The 17,693-nt window shown below is 37.2% G+C and overlaps 2 protein-coding genes across 2 annotated transcripts; one reads left to right on the top strand and one right to left on the bottom strand.

Moving 5' to 3' along the window:
• Positions 1-736: 736 nt before the first annotated feature.
• LOC104892951 (protein phosphatase 2C 29) lies at positions 737-10,680 on the top strand. The gene is made up of 4 exons (XM_010678977.4): positions 737-3,131; positions 7,668-7,781; positions 9,437-9,701; positions 9,880-10,680. Exons 1-4 carry the CDS (start codon positions 1,290-1,292, stop codon positions 10,002-10,004), a joined length of 2,346 nt encoding a protein of 781 aa, XP_010677279.1. The 5' UTR covers positions 737-1,289; the 3' UTR covers positions 10,005-10,680.
• Positions 10,681-11,497: 817 nt separating this feature from the next.
• On the bottom strand, positions 11,498-13,813 carry LOC104892952 (FT-interacting protein 3). The gene has a single exon (XM_010678979.4). It carries the CDS (start codon positions 13,811-13,813, stop codon positions 11,510-11,512), a length of 2,304 nt encoding a protein of 767 aa, XP_010677281.3. The 3' UTR covers positions 11,498-11,509.
• Positions 13,814-17,693: the final 3,880 nt, after the last annotated feature.

Raw genomic sequence — 17,693 nt, 5'->3', positions numbered from 1 at the left:
ATTAAATGCCGAAATAATTAGCTAGTCTCCACACATAATGTAACCGTTACCATATATCCGAACTACTTTATCTTGCCAAAACCACTATACCCACAGTTTTTCACGCCGAGTTGTAACTCTGTAACGTTATCCCTATTATATATATTTTACTTAATTTGTTTATTATTAATTTACTCAATGCTTTTATAGATGGTTTGTAACGTACTATCATATATCCCTTACTATACTCATATATATTATTTTTGAAAAGAACACGAAAACAAAGCAATGAAAACTATTAAATAAAAGATTTTTCTCACGCTTATTTCTTGGGAGCTTTTCTTTTATTTTTAATTGTAGAAATAAGGTAATAATTTATTAAAACACCATAATGAAAAATATGCTAAGAAAATAAAAACAAAAACAGAGGGATTACACATATTAATGATATTATCATTCTTATAACCATTTATAATATTTGATTAAAAAACCAAATTGAAGTAGTTATAACAACATACTAGTGAAAATCCGGTTAAAAAAAAAAACATACTAGTGAAAATATGAAGAAAAAAAATGAAAAGTGAGAGAAAAGTCAGATGGTAAATAATGATTAATCGAAAAACATAATTTGATGTTTAGTGAAAGACTATGAATATGATGCAACACTGGCAATGTCTAAATTCTAATAAATAGAGAAAAAAAATGATTCTGTAGAATACAAATTGTTATTCCTTTAAAAACCGATTCCACAATGCAATAATGTGGCACTTTTGTATTGACCTTAGAAATTGAAAATTACTACCATCTTCTCTTTGTACCATAAAGTTCCAAAATTGAATTTAACCTCTTCCCCATTTTCAAACCAACAACATTCCAAGTCTTTAGAGAGAGAAAAGCAAGAAAGAACCAAATTTTTTAAAAAATAAAAGAAAAAGAGAAAGAAAAAGAAAAAGAAAAAGAATGAAAGAGAGAGTAACTAGTTAAGTACTACTACTCCATAAGGTAAGCAAATCTCCATCCTTTCCTTTCTTCTTCTTTCTCTCTCTCTCTCTTCTCCCTGGTGTGTTTTGTGTGAATGAATGTTTAAGAATTTTGAATCCGTTTGACTAGTTTTCCGCTTTTTAAAAAAAACCCACCACTCTTAAAACCAAAATCAAAATTAAAAAAATGAGAGTCAGAAATACTACTACTACTACACAGAAGACAACAACAACAACAATACAGAAGAAGAAAAACTGAGAGAGTAAAGAGTAAAGAGTAAGAGAGAGAAAGACGTCGTCGTCGTCGTCGGAGAGAGAGAGTCAAATGTGATGGGAAGTGGTTTCTCTCACCTCATTCCATGTCTGAAACCTGACAACTACCATCATAAAACAAGCAACGACGCTAACAACACTAGCAACAACAACCACAACAACAACCACGACTCGGTTGTTTTTACAGCTGAACAACCACTTGACGAAACCCTAGGACACTCTTTCTGTTACGTTCGTTCATCAGCTCGTTTTCTCTCTCCTACTTCTTCCGATCATTTTCTCTCTCCTTCTCATTCTCTTCGTTTTGACGACAGATCCGACCTTACTAGACCGCCGGTTCAAACCGGGTTACCTGAAACCGGTTTTCGGACCATTTCTGGTGCTTACGTTTCTGCAAATACTTCAACGCCGAGGACGGTTGAGGTTGACTCTGCGGATTACGGGGCTTGTTCAATTGTAAACGGGTTTGATTGTACGGCGTCGTTTGCTGCTCTTCCTTTACAGCCGGTTCCTAGAGGGGATAACTCTGGTTTTTTTCTATCCGGTCCGATCGAGCGTGGTGCGTTGTCTGGACCGCTTGATTCGGGTTCGGGTCCAGATACGGGTCGGGTACCGTTTTCAGCGCCGCTTGGTGGGGCCTACAGGAAGAAGAAGAGGAAGAAGAGTTTTAAGAAGTTGTATAGAAGCTTCTCTGAGAAGAAACGGCAGTGGGTTGTGCCGGTAGTCGGTAGGAAAGAGAGTAGTGAGGAGGAGATTGGAAGGAGGAGAGAGAGAGAGGTGGAAGATGACGTGGAGGGTAGTAATGTAAATGTACAGTGGGCGTTAGGGAAGGCAGGGGAAGATCGAGTACATGTGGTTGTATCGGAAGAACATGGCTGGTTGTTTGTTGGGATTTATGATGGGTTTAATGGCCCTGATGCTCCTGAGTTTTTGATGGGTCATTTGTACCGGGCGCTTTTTGGGGAGCTTAAAGGATTGTTTTGGGATAATGAGGATAGTGATGGTCTTGTTTTGGGACAGCAACAACAAGGGGAGAATTCGTGCCCGGAAATTCCGGGTGAGATTGTGTATGCGGTTGATGATACGGAGGGAGTTTGTGCTGGTGCCGGTACCGCCAGTGAGGAATGTACTAGTGCTGGTGCTGGGGCGGTGAAGAGGGTTACGTTTGAGGCAGGGTTGGATAAGAAGGAGATTGTTAGGAGGAAGCTGTGGGAGTTCCTTGCAGAGGATGAGGCGGAAGATGGACTTGATCTGTCTGGGTCGGATAGGTTTGCGTTTTCGGTGGATGATGCTGTTAGTGTTAGCAATGCAGGGTCTGCTGTGAGTAGGAGGTCGTTGTTGTTATCGAAATTGAAGCAAGGGTTAAGTAGGAGTAAGGATGGGCATAGTAGAGGGTTGTTTCAGTGGAGATTTGGGGAAGAGGAGAAGGATAAAGTAGATGATGCATTTGAGAATAGAGTTGAGGAGAGATCATGCAGGAGTGGTCGTAAGAGAAAGACGGGTCCTGTGGATCACGAGTCAGTTTTGAGGGCATTGTCGATGGCATTGGAGAAGACGGAGGGAGCTTACTTGGATTTGACTGATAAAGTGATTGATCGGTATCCAGAGCTTGCATTGATGGGTTCTTGTTTGTTGGTTGTTTTGATGAGGGATGAGGATGTGTATGTGATGAATTTAGGGGATAGCCGTGCTATTGTTGCACAATTGGAACCCCAGGAGAGTTGTTCTAGTGGGGGGTCAAAGGATAAGGCAGAATGTGGGTCTAGTACACAAGGCATTGTCGAGGAATGTACAGCTAGTGGTGAAAACCCGAGCAGTGTGGCCGATGAGCTCCCATTGGAAGCCATGAAGCTAACTGCATTGCAGCTCTCGACAGACCATAGTACTAGTGTTCAAGAAGTAAGACTCCAGCTTTGATATGGTCATACTGCTCTTTTTTTGGTGTCCTGAGTTGGTAGAATGATAATGTGGTAGCTAAGTAAACTGCCGTTGGTTGAGATGCTAGTTGCTGATGTCTTTCATTATTTCATTGTTTATCTGACACTTGTTTTGCTCTTGATCTATCTTGCGAGGTAGAAAGATGGTGCTGGAAATTGATTGTTTGCTTAGATGGTAGGGCAGACTTGTGGCTTTATCCCATTCAGATTTTATGATTTTTTTGGTGCCTTTATCAATAGTAATGATACTGCGAAACTGCAATTACCTTGCAGATCCGGATCAATGACTAAGCGTGTGAAAAAAATAGGATAATGTTCTGGGGATCTAATGGTAGCAACTAGCAAATGGGACCTAGCTAGTAAATTGGAAATTTGAACCCAATAGTTTTGCTTGAGCAGTAAAGCTACGTCTTAACCTTGAACCAACATAGTTCTGTTGTAGTTTGGGATTTAGGAGCACTATGTATTCTCAAATGCTTCTGGTAATCTGATTGAGTTGTTGGTGTTTGTTACTCATGTTAGAGTATGAGCATATATTAGTATAGCATTAGCTATGGGCAAAGTCTACTTTCTATTTTCATCCCACTTGCTTGTAATTGTTCTCTAGTGAAACCTAAAACCTCGGAAGCCATGAGTATCTACCTGTGTGTGTTCTGAGCTCATTGAATGGAACTCTTGTCACTTGTGAAATGCAAACAGCTCTGACTTGTCGATCCATGTATTTGAAAATTATTGTTTTACTTTCACTATTGCCAATATTTTCTAAGTTTTTCGAGCCTGTCTGGTAATATCTATTTTCTTAGATGGTCCCAATTTTTATGTCAAGCTTTCCACTTTTTTTATAACAGTTGCTAGTTTTCTTTGCCCTTATTCATTTTGATAATCAAACTTTATTCAGATGACGGAATGTACATAGTAGTTTCCTTCCAAACCCTTTTCTCTCTTCTTGTTTGAACGTGACACTTCTGTTTTTTGTTGCAGAAAAATGATGGAGATCTATGTCTGTTGAAATATCTGTATACGGATACTCTGTTGTTATGCTTTCAAATGCCATTTATACTATGCTAATCACACTCAATTCACATTATGTGTCTGTGTCCAAGGGCCAGAAAAGGTCGTGCATGAACTCCATGTTTTTGGTCCTAAATGAAGTCTCAAGTGTCCATACTCCATACCCACATCAAAGTGTTGATAATCCGACATAGTTGCTTTATATATATATATATATATATATATATATATATATATATTCTACTATTGGCTTGATGGTAATGTAGTGCTATCAATAGATAATCTTTCGTCAGCTTGTGCTTCAAGGTTAAATGACTTGAGTGGGTGTGTGTTTTGTGGAATGGTAGCGGAGCTAGGCAACAGTGAGTGCAGCTGACTTTTTGTAGCAGTATTGCTGGTTACATAGTGTTGCTCCATATCAGAATTGTAGATCTCTGGGTTATTTTTTAAGCAGCCTCTTTAATAATCTTTAACTAGCTATGGTTTAGGTTGGATGCCTTAGGACTCCCTAGGTCCTCTTTTAATGGGATTAATACTCTGTTGTGTTGTGTTGTGCTATATCTGAAGTGTAGATTATTAAAGTTGGCCATCCGCCGTGCTCACTTGCACTGGGCTTTGGCATCATGTGTTAGTCAATGCATAAATGTTGGATGTTGAAGGTCTATCTTTATCAGCTTTTGGGATGCTAGATCTTATGAGTTTTGTGCATCTGTATAAGTTCACTGGCCAACGAGATTGCTTCCTGTAAAGAATGTGACCAACATAAGAGTGTTGCCAAAATGGAAGCTAAATATTGTCATTACTCAATTGTTTATAATGTTGGTATTACTTTTTGCTCCAGATGAGTACTACGATATATTATATAGTATTCTGTCTGTGTAGAGGTCTTTTCTGCTGCATTATTTTTCAAGATTAGGAAAAGGTGATCCGTAATATAGTCATATGAGCATCAGCAATGTAGAATGAGCTTTGAAGGAAGCCTAATGTGGTTCATGTGTTTTCAGTTCTAGCAAAGACATAGTTATGTTGACCTTACGAGTTTCTATACGAGGAAAAGCCAAGTTTTGACCCAGAGTTTCCAGTGAAAGAAAACTTGGCTTTAAGTGACTAAAGACTTTCTCTTGATTCAATATATGCCCTTACAAAGTTAATTGTACCTCCCATTATCTTCTCATTTTCTTTGTGCGCTTTCACTTAATAATTATTCTTGTAAAGTATTCATTTAACACAACTGTTATCATCTGTGCTTGGAGTTGTTTTGGAGAAGAATTACAGATGTTGAGTATGTTGACAGTGTTAAGAATCAAGAATTTCTGTAGAGAGCCTGTCTAGTAACGAATTAGAATGAGAGAATGGAAGAATAAAGATGATGTTCACTCTTAATGTCCAATGAGATCACAATCAAGTCATAGATTCATCAATTGAGATATAGGATGCTCAGATTAGATATGTTTATGTTAAGTGGTTGATGTGAGCTGCATTCTAGACTAGAAGACTAGAGCTGGTCAAGTATCTTCCATGCTGTCATATTTACTTCAAATTCTGCTTTTTAAAGGGTCTTGTACCTTGGTTCCTTGTGCATAAAACACCATATTCTTTCCAGGAAGAGACTCAGCATGTCTAGCATGTTCGTATCTATGCTTAGGGGACCCTAACCCACTATAGGAGGAGACTCCTTCGGAAAGACTTTTGGTTGCTATGGAATGAATATTCCAACCATTTGTTGAGGCAAAAAATTAACCACGTCTTATCGTACTAGGTACGCAGCTTAGCCTTTTACTTAGTCTGCAATGTTGGTTAGCCTCATGCTACTTATTTCACAAGGTGTAAGCCGAACCAAGGGAAATTTGATCATGGGGATTTGTAGAGTACATTGTCAATTGATTGCTAGAAATTTTACAAGTCACTTTTTCTTTCTTTTGGTTGGATTTCTGGTCCAGTTAACCAAACTCTGTGACAGAGTCTCATACTTGGAACTTCAGTTGTAGAGTAAGTATCTTGAAGGTCCCCCCAGATATCGTGCACACAGTGTTGTTTAGCTTACGCTTTGGAGTCTAATATGTTAGTTTTCTCTGTAATATTTATGTTTTTTTTTTTTGGGTTCCAGCGAGGTATTGCTGTCACTCGTTTGTCAATATCATGGAAAAGGGATAAAGAAGTTGACGAACTCTAGCCTAGCAATAGCACCTTGAAAAAGCTTCTGAAAACCATACATCTTACCTTGGGAGATATTGACATTAGTGATGCAGCCCTGCTCCTGTTTCTTGGATTTTTCCTTAAAAAAATTATACAAAAGATATTATCTATGTCATGATCAGGTGGATATTATGGAATATTTTGGTGGCTAAGTGGAAATTACCGGCTATTTTAGTCTATAAGACAATTGGTTGTAGCTTCTGGTGTTAAATGCAATGAAGCACGTATGGGTCTATATGTATTGTGTATACTTGAGTTCTAGTTACAGTTGTCCTTCATGTTCCCACTTTCAGGCCACTTAAAAGCAAAAATCCTATGTTTGCACCCTTCCCTTTGACTTTCATACATCTCATCAGCTTCAAGTTGCTAACATGAATACCGGTTTTGATTATTGTCTTGATTGTTTTAAGCTATGTTGCTCAGACACAGATTGAGTGTCTACTCGAATACGGGTGTCCAAGTGTCTGACTCGGCTATTTTGTAGAAAAAAGACAAGATTTTAGTTTAAAATGAAGTATCCAAGTGAAGTGTCGTGTCGACACGACACTGGTTTTTGAGGTAAATGAAGGTGTCGGAGTAACATAGGTTTTAGGTGTTTAACATGGTGTAGTGGTATGGCTAGTCTTGGATATGGGATTCACTTTTTGTGGCTTAATATTACAGATATTTGATGGTAATGCCACGAAAAAATTTCTAAATGAAGTTAGAAGTTCAGATGTGTTGAACTATGCCTTGAATAAATTACCTGGCACTAGGATTAACCAAGCACGAGGTCTCGTTGGGGCTAGTTGCCCCCTAAGCTTTTTGGTATATGTTGTTTTAGTTTGGGGTTTAGGCCCATCTGTTTAGGTTAATGAGTAGGGTACTACACAAACCCTATAATTAACGTTTGCCTCCATATTCTCTAATATGCATTCTCTCCTAAACCTAATAAAATATGTTCTCCCTACTGTGTGCACGTAGCTAACACATTATTAGTTAAACATGTTAAATTCTAATGTCCATTGTTTCTTCAATTCTTTGTTGCTTTATTGTGTTTGTTACTACATGATGTTTGGCTTTAAGGTGTGGATGTTCTATCTATGTTTTTGTAATAGTTCTAAGATCAAAAATTATATTATACTATGTGATGCTCCAACTCTACATGAATGTTGTCATCACTTAAAACTTGTAATTGGCTTTACATGAATGCTGTCATCACTTATGACTTGTAATTGGCTTTACATGAATGCTGTCATCTGCTTCCTGTCATTAACTGTTTCTGATTTCTTGTTATTGGTCAATTTTGCAGGAAGTGTTGAGAATTAAGCGTGAGCATCCAGATGATAACCACTGCATTGTCAATGATAGAGTAAAAGGTCGTCTTAAGGTTACTAGAGCATTTGGAGCTGGGTTTCTCAAACAAGTTAGTCATTTACATGGTTTTTTGCATATTACTTTTAATTCTTACCCTTGCTATTTCTGTAGAAAAATAAGTAAAGCTTTGAGCCCTTAACTGCTAAATGTGTCTCTTTATTCTAAATATATTTATTGAAAATCACATTGGAGATGCTTCTAAAATGTGAAAATGTAGAGAATTGTCATGCTCATTGTATTTGATATTGCTACTGTGAATATTATAATCCTTGATGACAGCTTCACAGTAGGTCTGTTCCACCAGTGCCCCCAAGAATTGTGCTTCGATAGAGTAAATAACTGGATATATCTACTAGACAGAAAATGCAGTTCTTTTTGGAAGATTTTCTACTCACTTGTCTGCTCTTTGATAATGTTTGAGAAGTACTTCCTCCGTTCTAAAATAAGTGCCAACACTCACCGTTTTTGGAAGTTTTGGTATTGCAACATTAATTTATTTGGCATTGATATTCTCTTTATTTCTCTCTTCCTTACATGGGCCCCTTTTTTTTTTTTTTTTTTCCTCATCTCTCTCCTCTCATTGGTTCTTGTGCCTCTTTTGTGTTTACTTATTTTAAACCAGAAGAGTATGTCATTTGGAGTTGATCTTATGTAACATATTTTAGTTTTTTCATAGTTTTTCTGCAATTAGACAACTTTTCTCATTCAGTTCATGTATTTTATTTGTTCTCTTTGTTAATCTATTTTCCGCCCGCTCTGTTTTATGATGGGGTATGTGGGATGGGACAGCTTTGACAGATTTACTTCTATAACTTCATTGCTGAAGATCCTGACCTGATATCCCCTTGCCCTTTTCTTTTCTTTCTGTCTTCATTTTTTCAATTTTTGAAGCACATTTCATTTTTGGAGTTTTTATTGTATCCCTGTGAGATTTTTCCTCTTTCGAGGCGATAAGATCTAGAAGGGGTAGGTGGTGTAGGCTCAAAGTATTGAGGATCCCTTTTTGGGGGATGGTGGGTGGGTTGGGTTCGGGTGGTTGGGTTGAGTGTTCGGTTTGAGTCTGGAAAATGAACATTTTGGGTACTTGATGTCGGGCAAAATATCTCTTTTGTGGTTTCTTTTTACCTCCATTATGGGTATCTAGTGTCATGTGCATGGGTACCTAGCTCCATTACATGACTTTTATCACCTCCACCTTAACGAAGTCATGTTCGTCTTCTGGAGGTAAATGAACTTCAGGAACGCAAAGTGGAAATCTTCAAGATTAGATCTGACGTTCTCCAACCTGACCCAAACCCATCTTGAAATCACCATGAAAAACCTGAACTTGACTCTAAATGAACCCGAATAACTCACATTTTACTCAATATCACCTTTTTACAAGTTTCATTATCTATGATATATTTTTTAGCACAGCCAGAGATCGACTTGAAACTGAACCTGAATCTGACCCAATCAGTTGCACAAGTGAAATTTTCCCTAAAATTTCGTTGTCATTAATTTTCCCCTTGCGCCTTCCCCTTTTCTCTTTTGTGGCAAGACTTTGTAGCTTTTTGTAGGATGTGGTTGCATTTTGTCTTTGTAAAATTTGAAGGATGATTTTTTGGTAATACACCCTGTATCACCTATATACAAATGCTCCAAATGCAGCACTCTGCGAATGAAGGAGAATTTTATATTGATTAGACCAATGTTGTGTTGCAGCCCAAGTTTAATGATTCACTATTGGAGATGTTCAGGAATGAATTCATTGGTAATGCACCATATGTATCATGTATTCCTTCTATTCGTCACCACAAACTTGGACGAAGAGATCAGTTTTTGGTGCTCTCATCAGATGGTTTGTACCAGTATCTCAGCAATCAGGAAGTGGTTTCTTTTGTAGAAAATTTCTTGGAGAAATACCCAGATGGAGATCCAGCACAACATCTAATAGAAGAGCTTCTACACCGAGCTGCTAAAAAAGCAGGTAATTTTGTCTTTGTTGTTAGTATTGCCTTTGGCCTATCTATACTATGCTGGTGGTCTGGTGGAGTACTTATGTTTACACGATATACCTATTAGTTCTAGTTAGTGGTTGCTTCTGCATTTTGGTTAGTATTTACATATGAGCATCTGATTTATCTTTTTTCGTTGACGGGATACAGGTATGGATTTTCATGACTTGTTGGATATCCCACAAGGTGATCGCCGGAAGTACCATGATGATGTCACTGTCATGGTGGTATCTCTTGAAGGGAGAATATGGAAGTCTTCAGGAAAGTACCCCTAAAACATGTTCATATGAAAAGAAAATTATGGCTCTTCCTGGTATCGCAGAAGCGAATATGGTTCCAACGAGAACTACTGGATGGATACCAAGCAATCTTAGCATTGGGTCAGGTGCCTCAAAATGAATCTAGACCCACTTCTCTCGGGTCCCAAAATTAGACCTAGAAGTTAGAGACATACTGTGTTGTAAGGGGAGAAGCAATTGGAGAACGACTGTAAAAAAGTACCCCAGTTGGCAGAGTTTGAGGAAGGAGAAAAAGATGGGGAAAATGTGGGTTGGGATTGTTGGGAATTTAGAGGAAAAGGGTGTGTACTCTTTTCTATTTTTCTTCTCTCCATTGGGGATTTTGCGTAGGTAGAGTAGGTAGAGGCTCTTCAATTCATTTTTGGTTGTTTTTTTTGTTTTTATTTTTTGCCTTTTTTTTTGTTTTAGAGCCAAAAAAATTGGGGGGGTGGGAGGGTATAAGGGTGACCAGGAAAAAAAAGAAAAAGGAAAAAGGTGTAGCTTTATTTGTTGGGGGGTAAAAGGTTACAGAATCTGTAATTTCAGGAGGTGAAATTTCAATCAATGCAGTTGACAGCTGAAATTTATACATGGATCTTGTTCATGTTTGATAGCCTAATGCACTTTGGGTCACTCATTTTTCCGAGTAAAAAAGATGCACTCATATTGTACATGCCCAAATGTCGTAGCAGAAATTTGCAAAATTACTGATGAAAGAAATCTTTCATTATACTTTCCCTGTTTTAAAATAGTTACACCATTTGCTTTTCATGTTTGTCGAGACAGTTTTCATATTTATAATTGTGTACAAGTAAAAATTATAAAAAGTTGGTGCTTATCTTCGTATTGATATGAATTTAATATCTTACTTTGACTATGTTTTCTCTTATATTATGGTGAGAGAATATTTGTCAAAATTGGTTGATAAATAGTGACCAAATGCAAAATGGTACAACTATTTTGAAACAAAGGAGGTATATATCAAGTTTAAGTTAGAATCATAGACTCCTATTTGTAGTTAGTTATCACAATGTCTCTCCCCAAAAACAGTCTCTTATGCACATATCTATACTTGAGATTAGGTACACCGAAGTTTTTCTTTTTTTCTACTTATGAGGTAAAAATGACTTCATTGGAAATTTGGAATTAACCGATATGAGGTAAAAAATTAGCTTTTGGTGCTCATAAATCTACTCACACCTAGGCGTGTAATAATTTGTGCCTATATTTTCAATAACTTGTAAGTTTTTGTTATTAAGTCTACCCCTATATTTATCCTAAAGTCCGACAATTGGGAAATTCATCATTAGTTGGAACTTAGAACTGAAAAAGAGTATATGAAGTTTTCACGAATTCATATTCAAAAGATATAAGGTTTCTAGTTGAAATAAACATCACGCATATGCCTAGAAACCTGAAAAGCAAAACACTTCATTCATAAATCAAAGCAATGAATGAGCACAAAATATTTTTGCTTGAACTTGATCCTCTTCAGCTGTGCATCAAAGTAGTGAATCTGTTTTTGCGGGCAATCTGCGAAGGAAGTTGAGAGGCATTGATGGAAGTTTGCTCTTGAATTTCGGGGGCCGTAAAAAGTAAACCACAGACAAAATAAACACCAGTTGTAAAGGAACCACATAAAGAAGTAACCCAGAAAGCATAGAAAAGCCGACAAACAAGGCTGTAGCTCTAGGATCCCTCCAGTTCAGAAGTGATTCTAATCTCTCTAGTTGAGTTGCCAAGTCTCCAAGTAATATCTGCACTTGCCCTGCCATGATCCTTAGTCTGTTATACCTGAACCTTAATACATCATTGTTCTTGCAACATGTTGGAATTCCATCAAATTCCTCCTCCAAATCCTCTTTAACAACCCTGTCAACATTCGACAGTTGAGGATCCATGTGTGGAGGCTTTATAGGACGAGATCGATACTTCCATATTCCAATCACGCAGAGGTACAAGCATATGGAGGGAAATATAAAATGCGGGAAAAATATCAGGAAGAATAAAAACAATTGCACCGAAATTGTAAGGAAAGGCCTGTTCCAGCTAGATACAGTTTCTAGAAACCTGAATGCATATTCTAAACCAGAAATTGCAGCTTTAATCCTTTGAAAGTTCGCTGTTGTTCTTCGTTTGCTCCACATACGTGAATCATAATCTAGCATATACTCGACAACCTCCTTTCTTAAGGGTGGCTCTGAACGGCTTAACCTCAATGAAAGCAACTGAGTGGCTTGGTGCCTTAAACATTCTTGCTGATATAAGGATAAAGGGTGACTGTAATGCATTTTGGGAAGGATAGGTTGAGTATAAACTTGTAATAAGTTGACATAAGATGAGCAACTAAACCTTATGGCTAACTGAAGCTCCCCCATTTTTTTCATTCCTTGAGGGTGTAAGACCAAGAGTGGATATGCGTAAGTGTAAATCCTATCAATTTCAAGTGTGGATAATCTGATCCTTATCTTACCGATTCTTGAATCCCGAGCTCCATCAACATCAGGACCCTGGAAATGATGGTTATCAAAAACCCCAACTGTGATTACAGTACAAGGATCATAAACAACCCAAGTGTATTGTTCGTTCCATTGAGGGGAAGAGCTATCCATTATTGTCCGTGTTCGAACCCATTTCTGCCCATATTTAGCTACACAATAAGCATCTGTTCTTCCTTTTCCATCTTTCTTCTTCATTTGTGGTAACCCAGTTGCATTCAGAATTCCTAATTCCAATACCCCAATTTCCTGTTTCCATAGCTGCCTCACAGTTGGCCTCAGATCACTGCTGTAGTGAGTAGTCTCATCAAGAACATGATACCCACCATCCAAACAAGCCCTTAACTGTATCTTGGTGTTATATGTTCTCCCATCATTACCATCTTCACCCTCGTTTACCACTTCTCTCTCAAGATTATACCACCTAGAATCAACTGGTTTACTACCTAACCTCCGCTCTAATCTCCCTAAATGAATCACGCATTTCCCGATAACCTCCTCCTTATTGTTCCCAACCTTGTCCTCCACAGTCAAAACTAATTGATTCTCAAAAGGTTCAGCAGCAACAAACATCAAATCTTCATTCCACATTGGACTTAGAACGTTCCTACTAGAAGAAATTTTTGTCCTTACTGTTACATCCCCAAACACAGCCTTAACAAAAACCTCTGGCCTCCTTTTCTTATCTGTCAATTCTAAATTCTGTGCTTGAATCACATTCACCCTAAGATACCAAAGTTTAGGAGACATATACACCTTTGCCTTGGTATTCACAACACCTTCATAACTTACTCCAATTGCATCTGAATGCCATGCTTCAGTAAATGCTTCATCAGCTTGAGTCCCCATCCAAAGAGCCAACATCAACTCCCCCTTCACACACACTCCTCCTAAATCCTCTAACTTATACCACTGTGGAGCTAACGGGCTATCTGGTGGTGCCCGTTTTGGGACCTCATTCACATCAAGGATCACTCTACCCTTCCCTCCATCTTCCTCTTGATCTTTAGCCTTCGTCATAATTTCCACAAATGTGGTGTGAATTCGCTCCTTGGAAAACGCAAACACCTGATTCCATTCAGGGCAAGGCATCTTTTCCTCAACTTTGGTGATTGCCATGTAGTTTCCAACCTTCACTTCAACATATGGTTTATAAGCAAGATCATCATTGTCCTCAAAAAGCTCTTTAGCTTTCACTATCCTTATGTACAAAAACTCCATTGGCTCGACCATGTCGAATGCACTCGCCATAGACTTCTTCTTGGATGGTATGTTCGGGTTTGTCTCCTTCAAAGAGAATTCATCCATTGGTGGTGGTGCTGGTGCTGGTGGATTTACTTGCTGATTTTGTTTTCTCATTGTTTCAGCTGCATAAGAATTTCATTTTGATAAATCTAACAACAAATATTCATCGTAAAGCACTCATCAAACAATTAATCAAAAATTCAAAATTGCCATGCATACAGTAGCAATGTAGTTATATGCTATAATATAATTATATAACAGAGTAACTAATGTTAAGATACTTAATATTAATCAGAGTTATGAACGCAAAACATGTTAATTCAACTTCTTAATTAGTGAAATTAAAGCCTAATATAATCCAGAAATTTAAATTTGTTAATACAGTAAACTTTTGAACCTGATGAAGAAATTGATCGTCAATCTACTACGTTAATTACGATCAAATTTGAAAGCAGTAATGCATCAATGCATGAATACATAAGACAATATTATGAAAATTCGAGAAAATTGCGCAAGAAATTAATAGAAGTAACGTGAAGAAGAACTCAGATGAAGAAATTAGAAGAGAACCTGTTGTGGGTCGAAAAAGGCGGTGAAAATAGTTGAGAATGAACGTTCTATTGGAAGGAAATTTATAATTGGACTGCATGGCACATGTTACCAAAGCCAGATTAACCCAGAATTGGAAATAAATGATTCAGAAAGAGTTTATAAGGAATGTTGTAATGTTTGAGATCAGACATTCAGAATAAACCACATAGTTCATATGGAAATTTCATTAACATCAAATCATGATATATCTTTTGAAATTAGTATATTTAGGTTTTATATTAAATAAGGATTGGTTCGTTTCAAAAAAAATATAAAATAAAAATAAGGATTGGTTATATTAGCACTATTTGTATATGCACCCGATACGTACGTCAACAACCTTATGTAGCTATCAGGCCCGTTTCAAACTATATAGAGGCCCTGTGCGATCTTGTATTTGAAGAATTCAATAATATAATAGCTCATCCATACTTCACATAATCATATTATGGAAAAAAAGTAGTCCAAATAAGTAGATAAACTTTTTCTTTTTACTACTTGAACTTTCTCTATTTTGGGGCCCTCACAATTAAGGGGCTCTGTTCCATGGAACATGTTAAACATGCTAAAAGCCGCCACTGGTAGCTATACATATGAATGAACATATTTTTTAAATCTAAAATTATTTTGATACTGATGTAAATTAATTGAGGTTGTTTTGTAGATGTTATTATCTTTTTAAATTGAAGGTGACCAGTTTTTAACTATTCTATACCGTCATTGAAAAATTTGATCGATTATTAGATAATTACTCTGTCGACTCCTCGCATTAGACCATCTGTACCACTCATAGCTACAGCCCTGACTCGCAAAATAAGTAATGTAATTGTTGTACCTCACAAGTCACATTAATTGGTTAAACAATAGTATCTTGACCCGTAACTACTAGAGCATTGTAAATATTTGGCATCTTGCCTGGACGAAAGGCTACGTCCAGTATCGGACCAATAATTTGAGCGATACACCCCATGTGTTTTTTCAAGTAAGCGGTTTTAGTATAGTTTATTAATGATTATAAATGTTAATAAACCATATTGTTTGAACTTTGGATATACGAAATATTATGTTGTTAGGATATATGGCTAATTTTTTTTTTATTGAAGATTCTAATTAGTTACTTCGTAAATTGATTGTGTCAATCTATTTTGTCAAGTTATTAATGTTGATTGCATATTTCATTTTTGACTTATTTCATATGGCAAGTTGCATTAATTCTCATTTTTTAATTTTTTTTTTATAAAAAAAACGTTGATTTAAATTATTAAAGGGTATTCTAGTCCTTTCAAAGGGGACATCATAACTCCTCCCTTAACTTATAGGAAAAATTAATGCCAATAGTCCAAACTATGAGCGTCCTGCCAAAAACGGTCCCAATTATTGAAAATCCAGGAATGGACTCAACTATGGACCTCATCTTCCAGGAATGGTCCCAGTGACTTGGTGACCGGTTACAAGAAATAATCTCAGGTCATGTGCTTTGCACGTGACTTTATTTTAATTTGTTTTTATTATTTTAATCTTTTTTAAAAAAAATTACCAAAAAAGAAAAAAAAATTCAAAAAATTTTTACAAAAAATCTGAAAAAACTTTAAAAAAAATCTGAAAAAATGTGAAAAATGGGAAATTTTTTTTTTAAAACAATCTGAAAAAAAATTCAAAAAATTTTTTTTTAAAAAAATCTGGGCGGTTTGGGGGGTGGGGGGTGGGGGCTGACGGCTGTGGCGGGGATGGGGTGGGGGTGGTTCGGGGGGTCAGATTGGGTGGGGGTTGGCTGGGTTTAGTCGAATTGGGCTGGGGGGCATCGTTGGGGGTGGGGGTGGGGTGGGGGTAGGGTGGGGGGTCCGACGGGGTTGGGGCAATTCGGGGGTGGGGGCCAGTTTTGGGGGTGGGTGGGGTCGGGGAAGGGGATTTCGAGGGTAGGTTGGGTCGGGGATGGGTGGGGGGTTAGTTTGAGTGGTTAGGCAGGGGGGAGGAGGAGGCTGGGCAGCAGGGCAGGGGAGGGGGCGGGCTGGGTTTTTTTTTTTTGTACTTTTTGGTGGTATTTTTTAGTTTTTTGTATTTTTCTGTATTTTTTGGTATTTCTTTGTTTTTTTTTTTGTATTTTTGTGTAATTTTTTGTATTTTTTTTGTAATTTTTTAGGTATTTTTCGATAACTAATCATAATTAGCAACTAATTATATAATCAACAGCAAATTATATTGATAATGAAGGTTAGTGTGTTAATTAATGTCTAACTAACGTCTAAATGGTTAGATTTTACAGGTCATTTTAACCTTACGGGTCAAATTTGAGGTCGGAATTTGCAAAAAACGACCCCGATTAGCCCGATTTGCATGCACTGATGTACATGTCAAAAAAATAGCCCTCTCAACGTTTAACAGATCATTTCAACCCTAAAAGGGTCAGATTCGAGGTCGGAATTTGCAAAAAATGACCCGATTAACCCTGATTTACGTTCCCGACCGGATTAGTCAAAGATAAAAAAAAATAAAAAAAAAAAAAAATCAAATAATAAATCACGAGCAAAGCACGTGACCAGAATTACCTACGATAACAGGTCACCCGGTAACTGGGTCCATTTTTGGAAGATCAGGTGCATAGTTTGAACCGTTCATGGATTTTCAATAGTTAGGACCGTTTTTGGCAGGACGCTCATAGTTTGGACTGGTGGCGTTAATTTTTTCTAACTTATATAATAGATAGGGAGCTACATATCCTAGGGCTTAGGGGAATGATGTATTGATATAGATCACATTTCATATGATGTTATGGATACCTTAAACCAAATAAAGCCTAAGTATTCAGATTTTCCTACTAATTAGGTTTTTGAGGGCTTTTGTGGAGTTAAGTACAAACATGGATACTAAACTTTCACAAAAGTTACAGTTTGGGTACCCTAGTTATAAAAATTGCAAATAGGGTACTCTAAGTAACTTCTGTAAGGTACTGCCGTTAACTTGCATTTAATTAAAAAAACTTTGTTGTTCTCTCTCTTCTCCCAAAATGATTCTTTTTTTGTTGTTTCTTTCCATACTTTCTCTCTCATCTCTACTCAAAATACTTCCAAACTCTTGAATTACATTACTTATTTTGCGATAAAAACATCAGATTAATACTCTACTCATTGTTGTTTACATTTTGGTACTTATTATGAATACCCAATTTGGGTGGGTGGTGGTGATGATTAAACCCCATATCATCTCTTCACTATGTTTCTCCTCTTCCTCTGCCATATTTAGCTTCACACTATTGCCGACGTTTTGGTGGTTGCAAGAATCAATTCACAACCTCCCACTTATAGATGGCAGTGGGTAATGGATCCTACTCGGATTTGTGGATCCAGATTTGGAT

Source organism: Beta vulgaris, chromosome 5 (genome assembly GCF_026745355.1).
Source record: "Beta vulgaris subsp. vulgaris cultivar EL10 chromosome 5, EL10.2, whole genome shotgun sequence".
Classification (NCBI taxonomy): domain Eukaryota; kingdom Viridiplantae; phylum Streptophyta; class Magnoliopsida; order Caryophyllales; family Amaranthaceae; genus Beta; species Beta vulgaris.
Note: the sequence above shows the minus strand (reverse complement) of the source record. Positions and strands in the feature narration are given on the sequence as shown.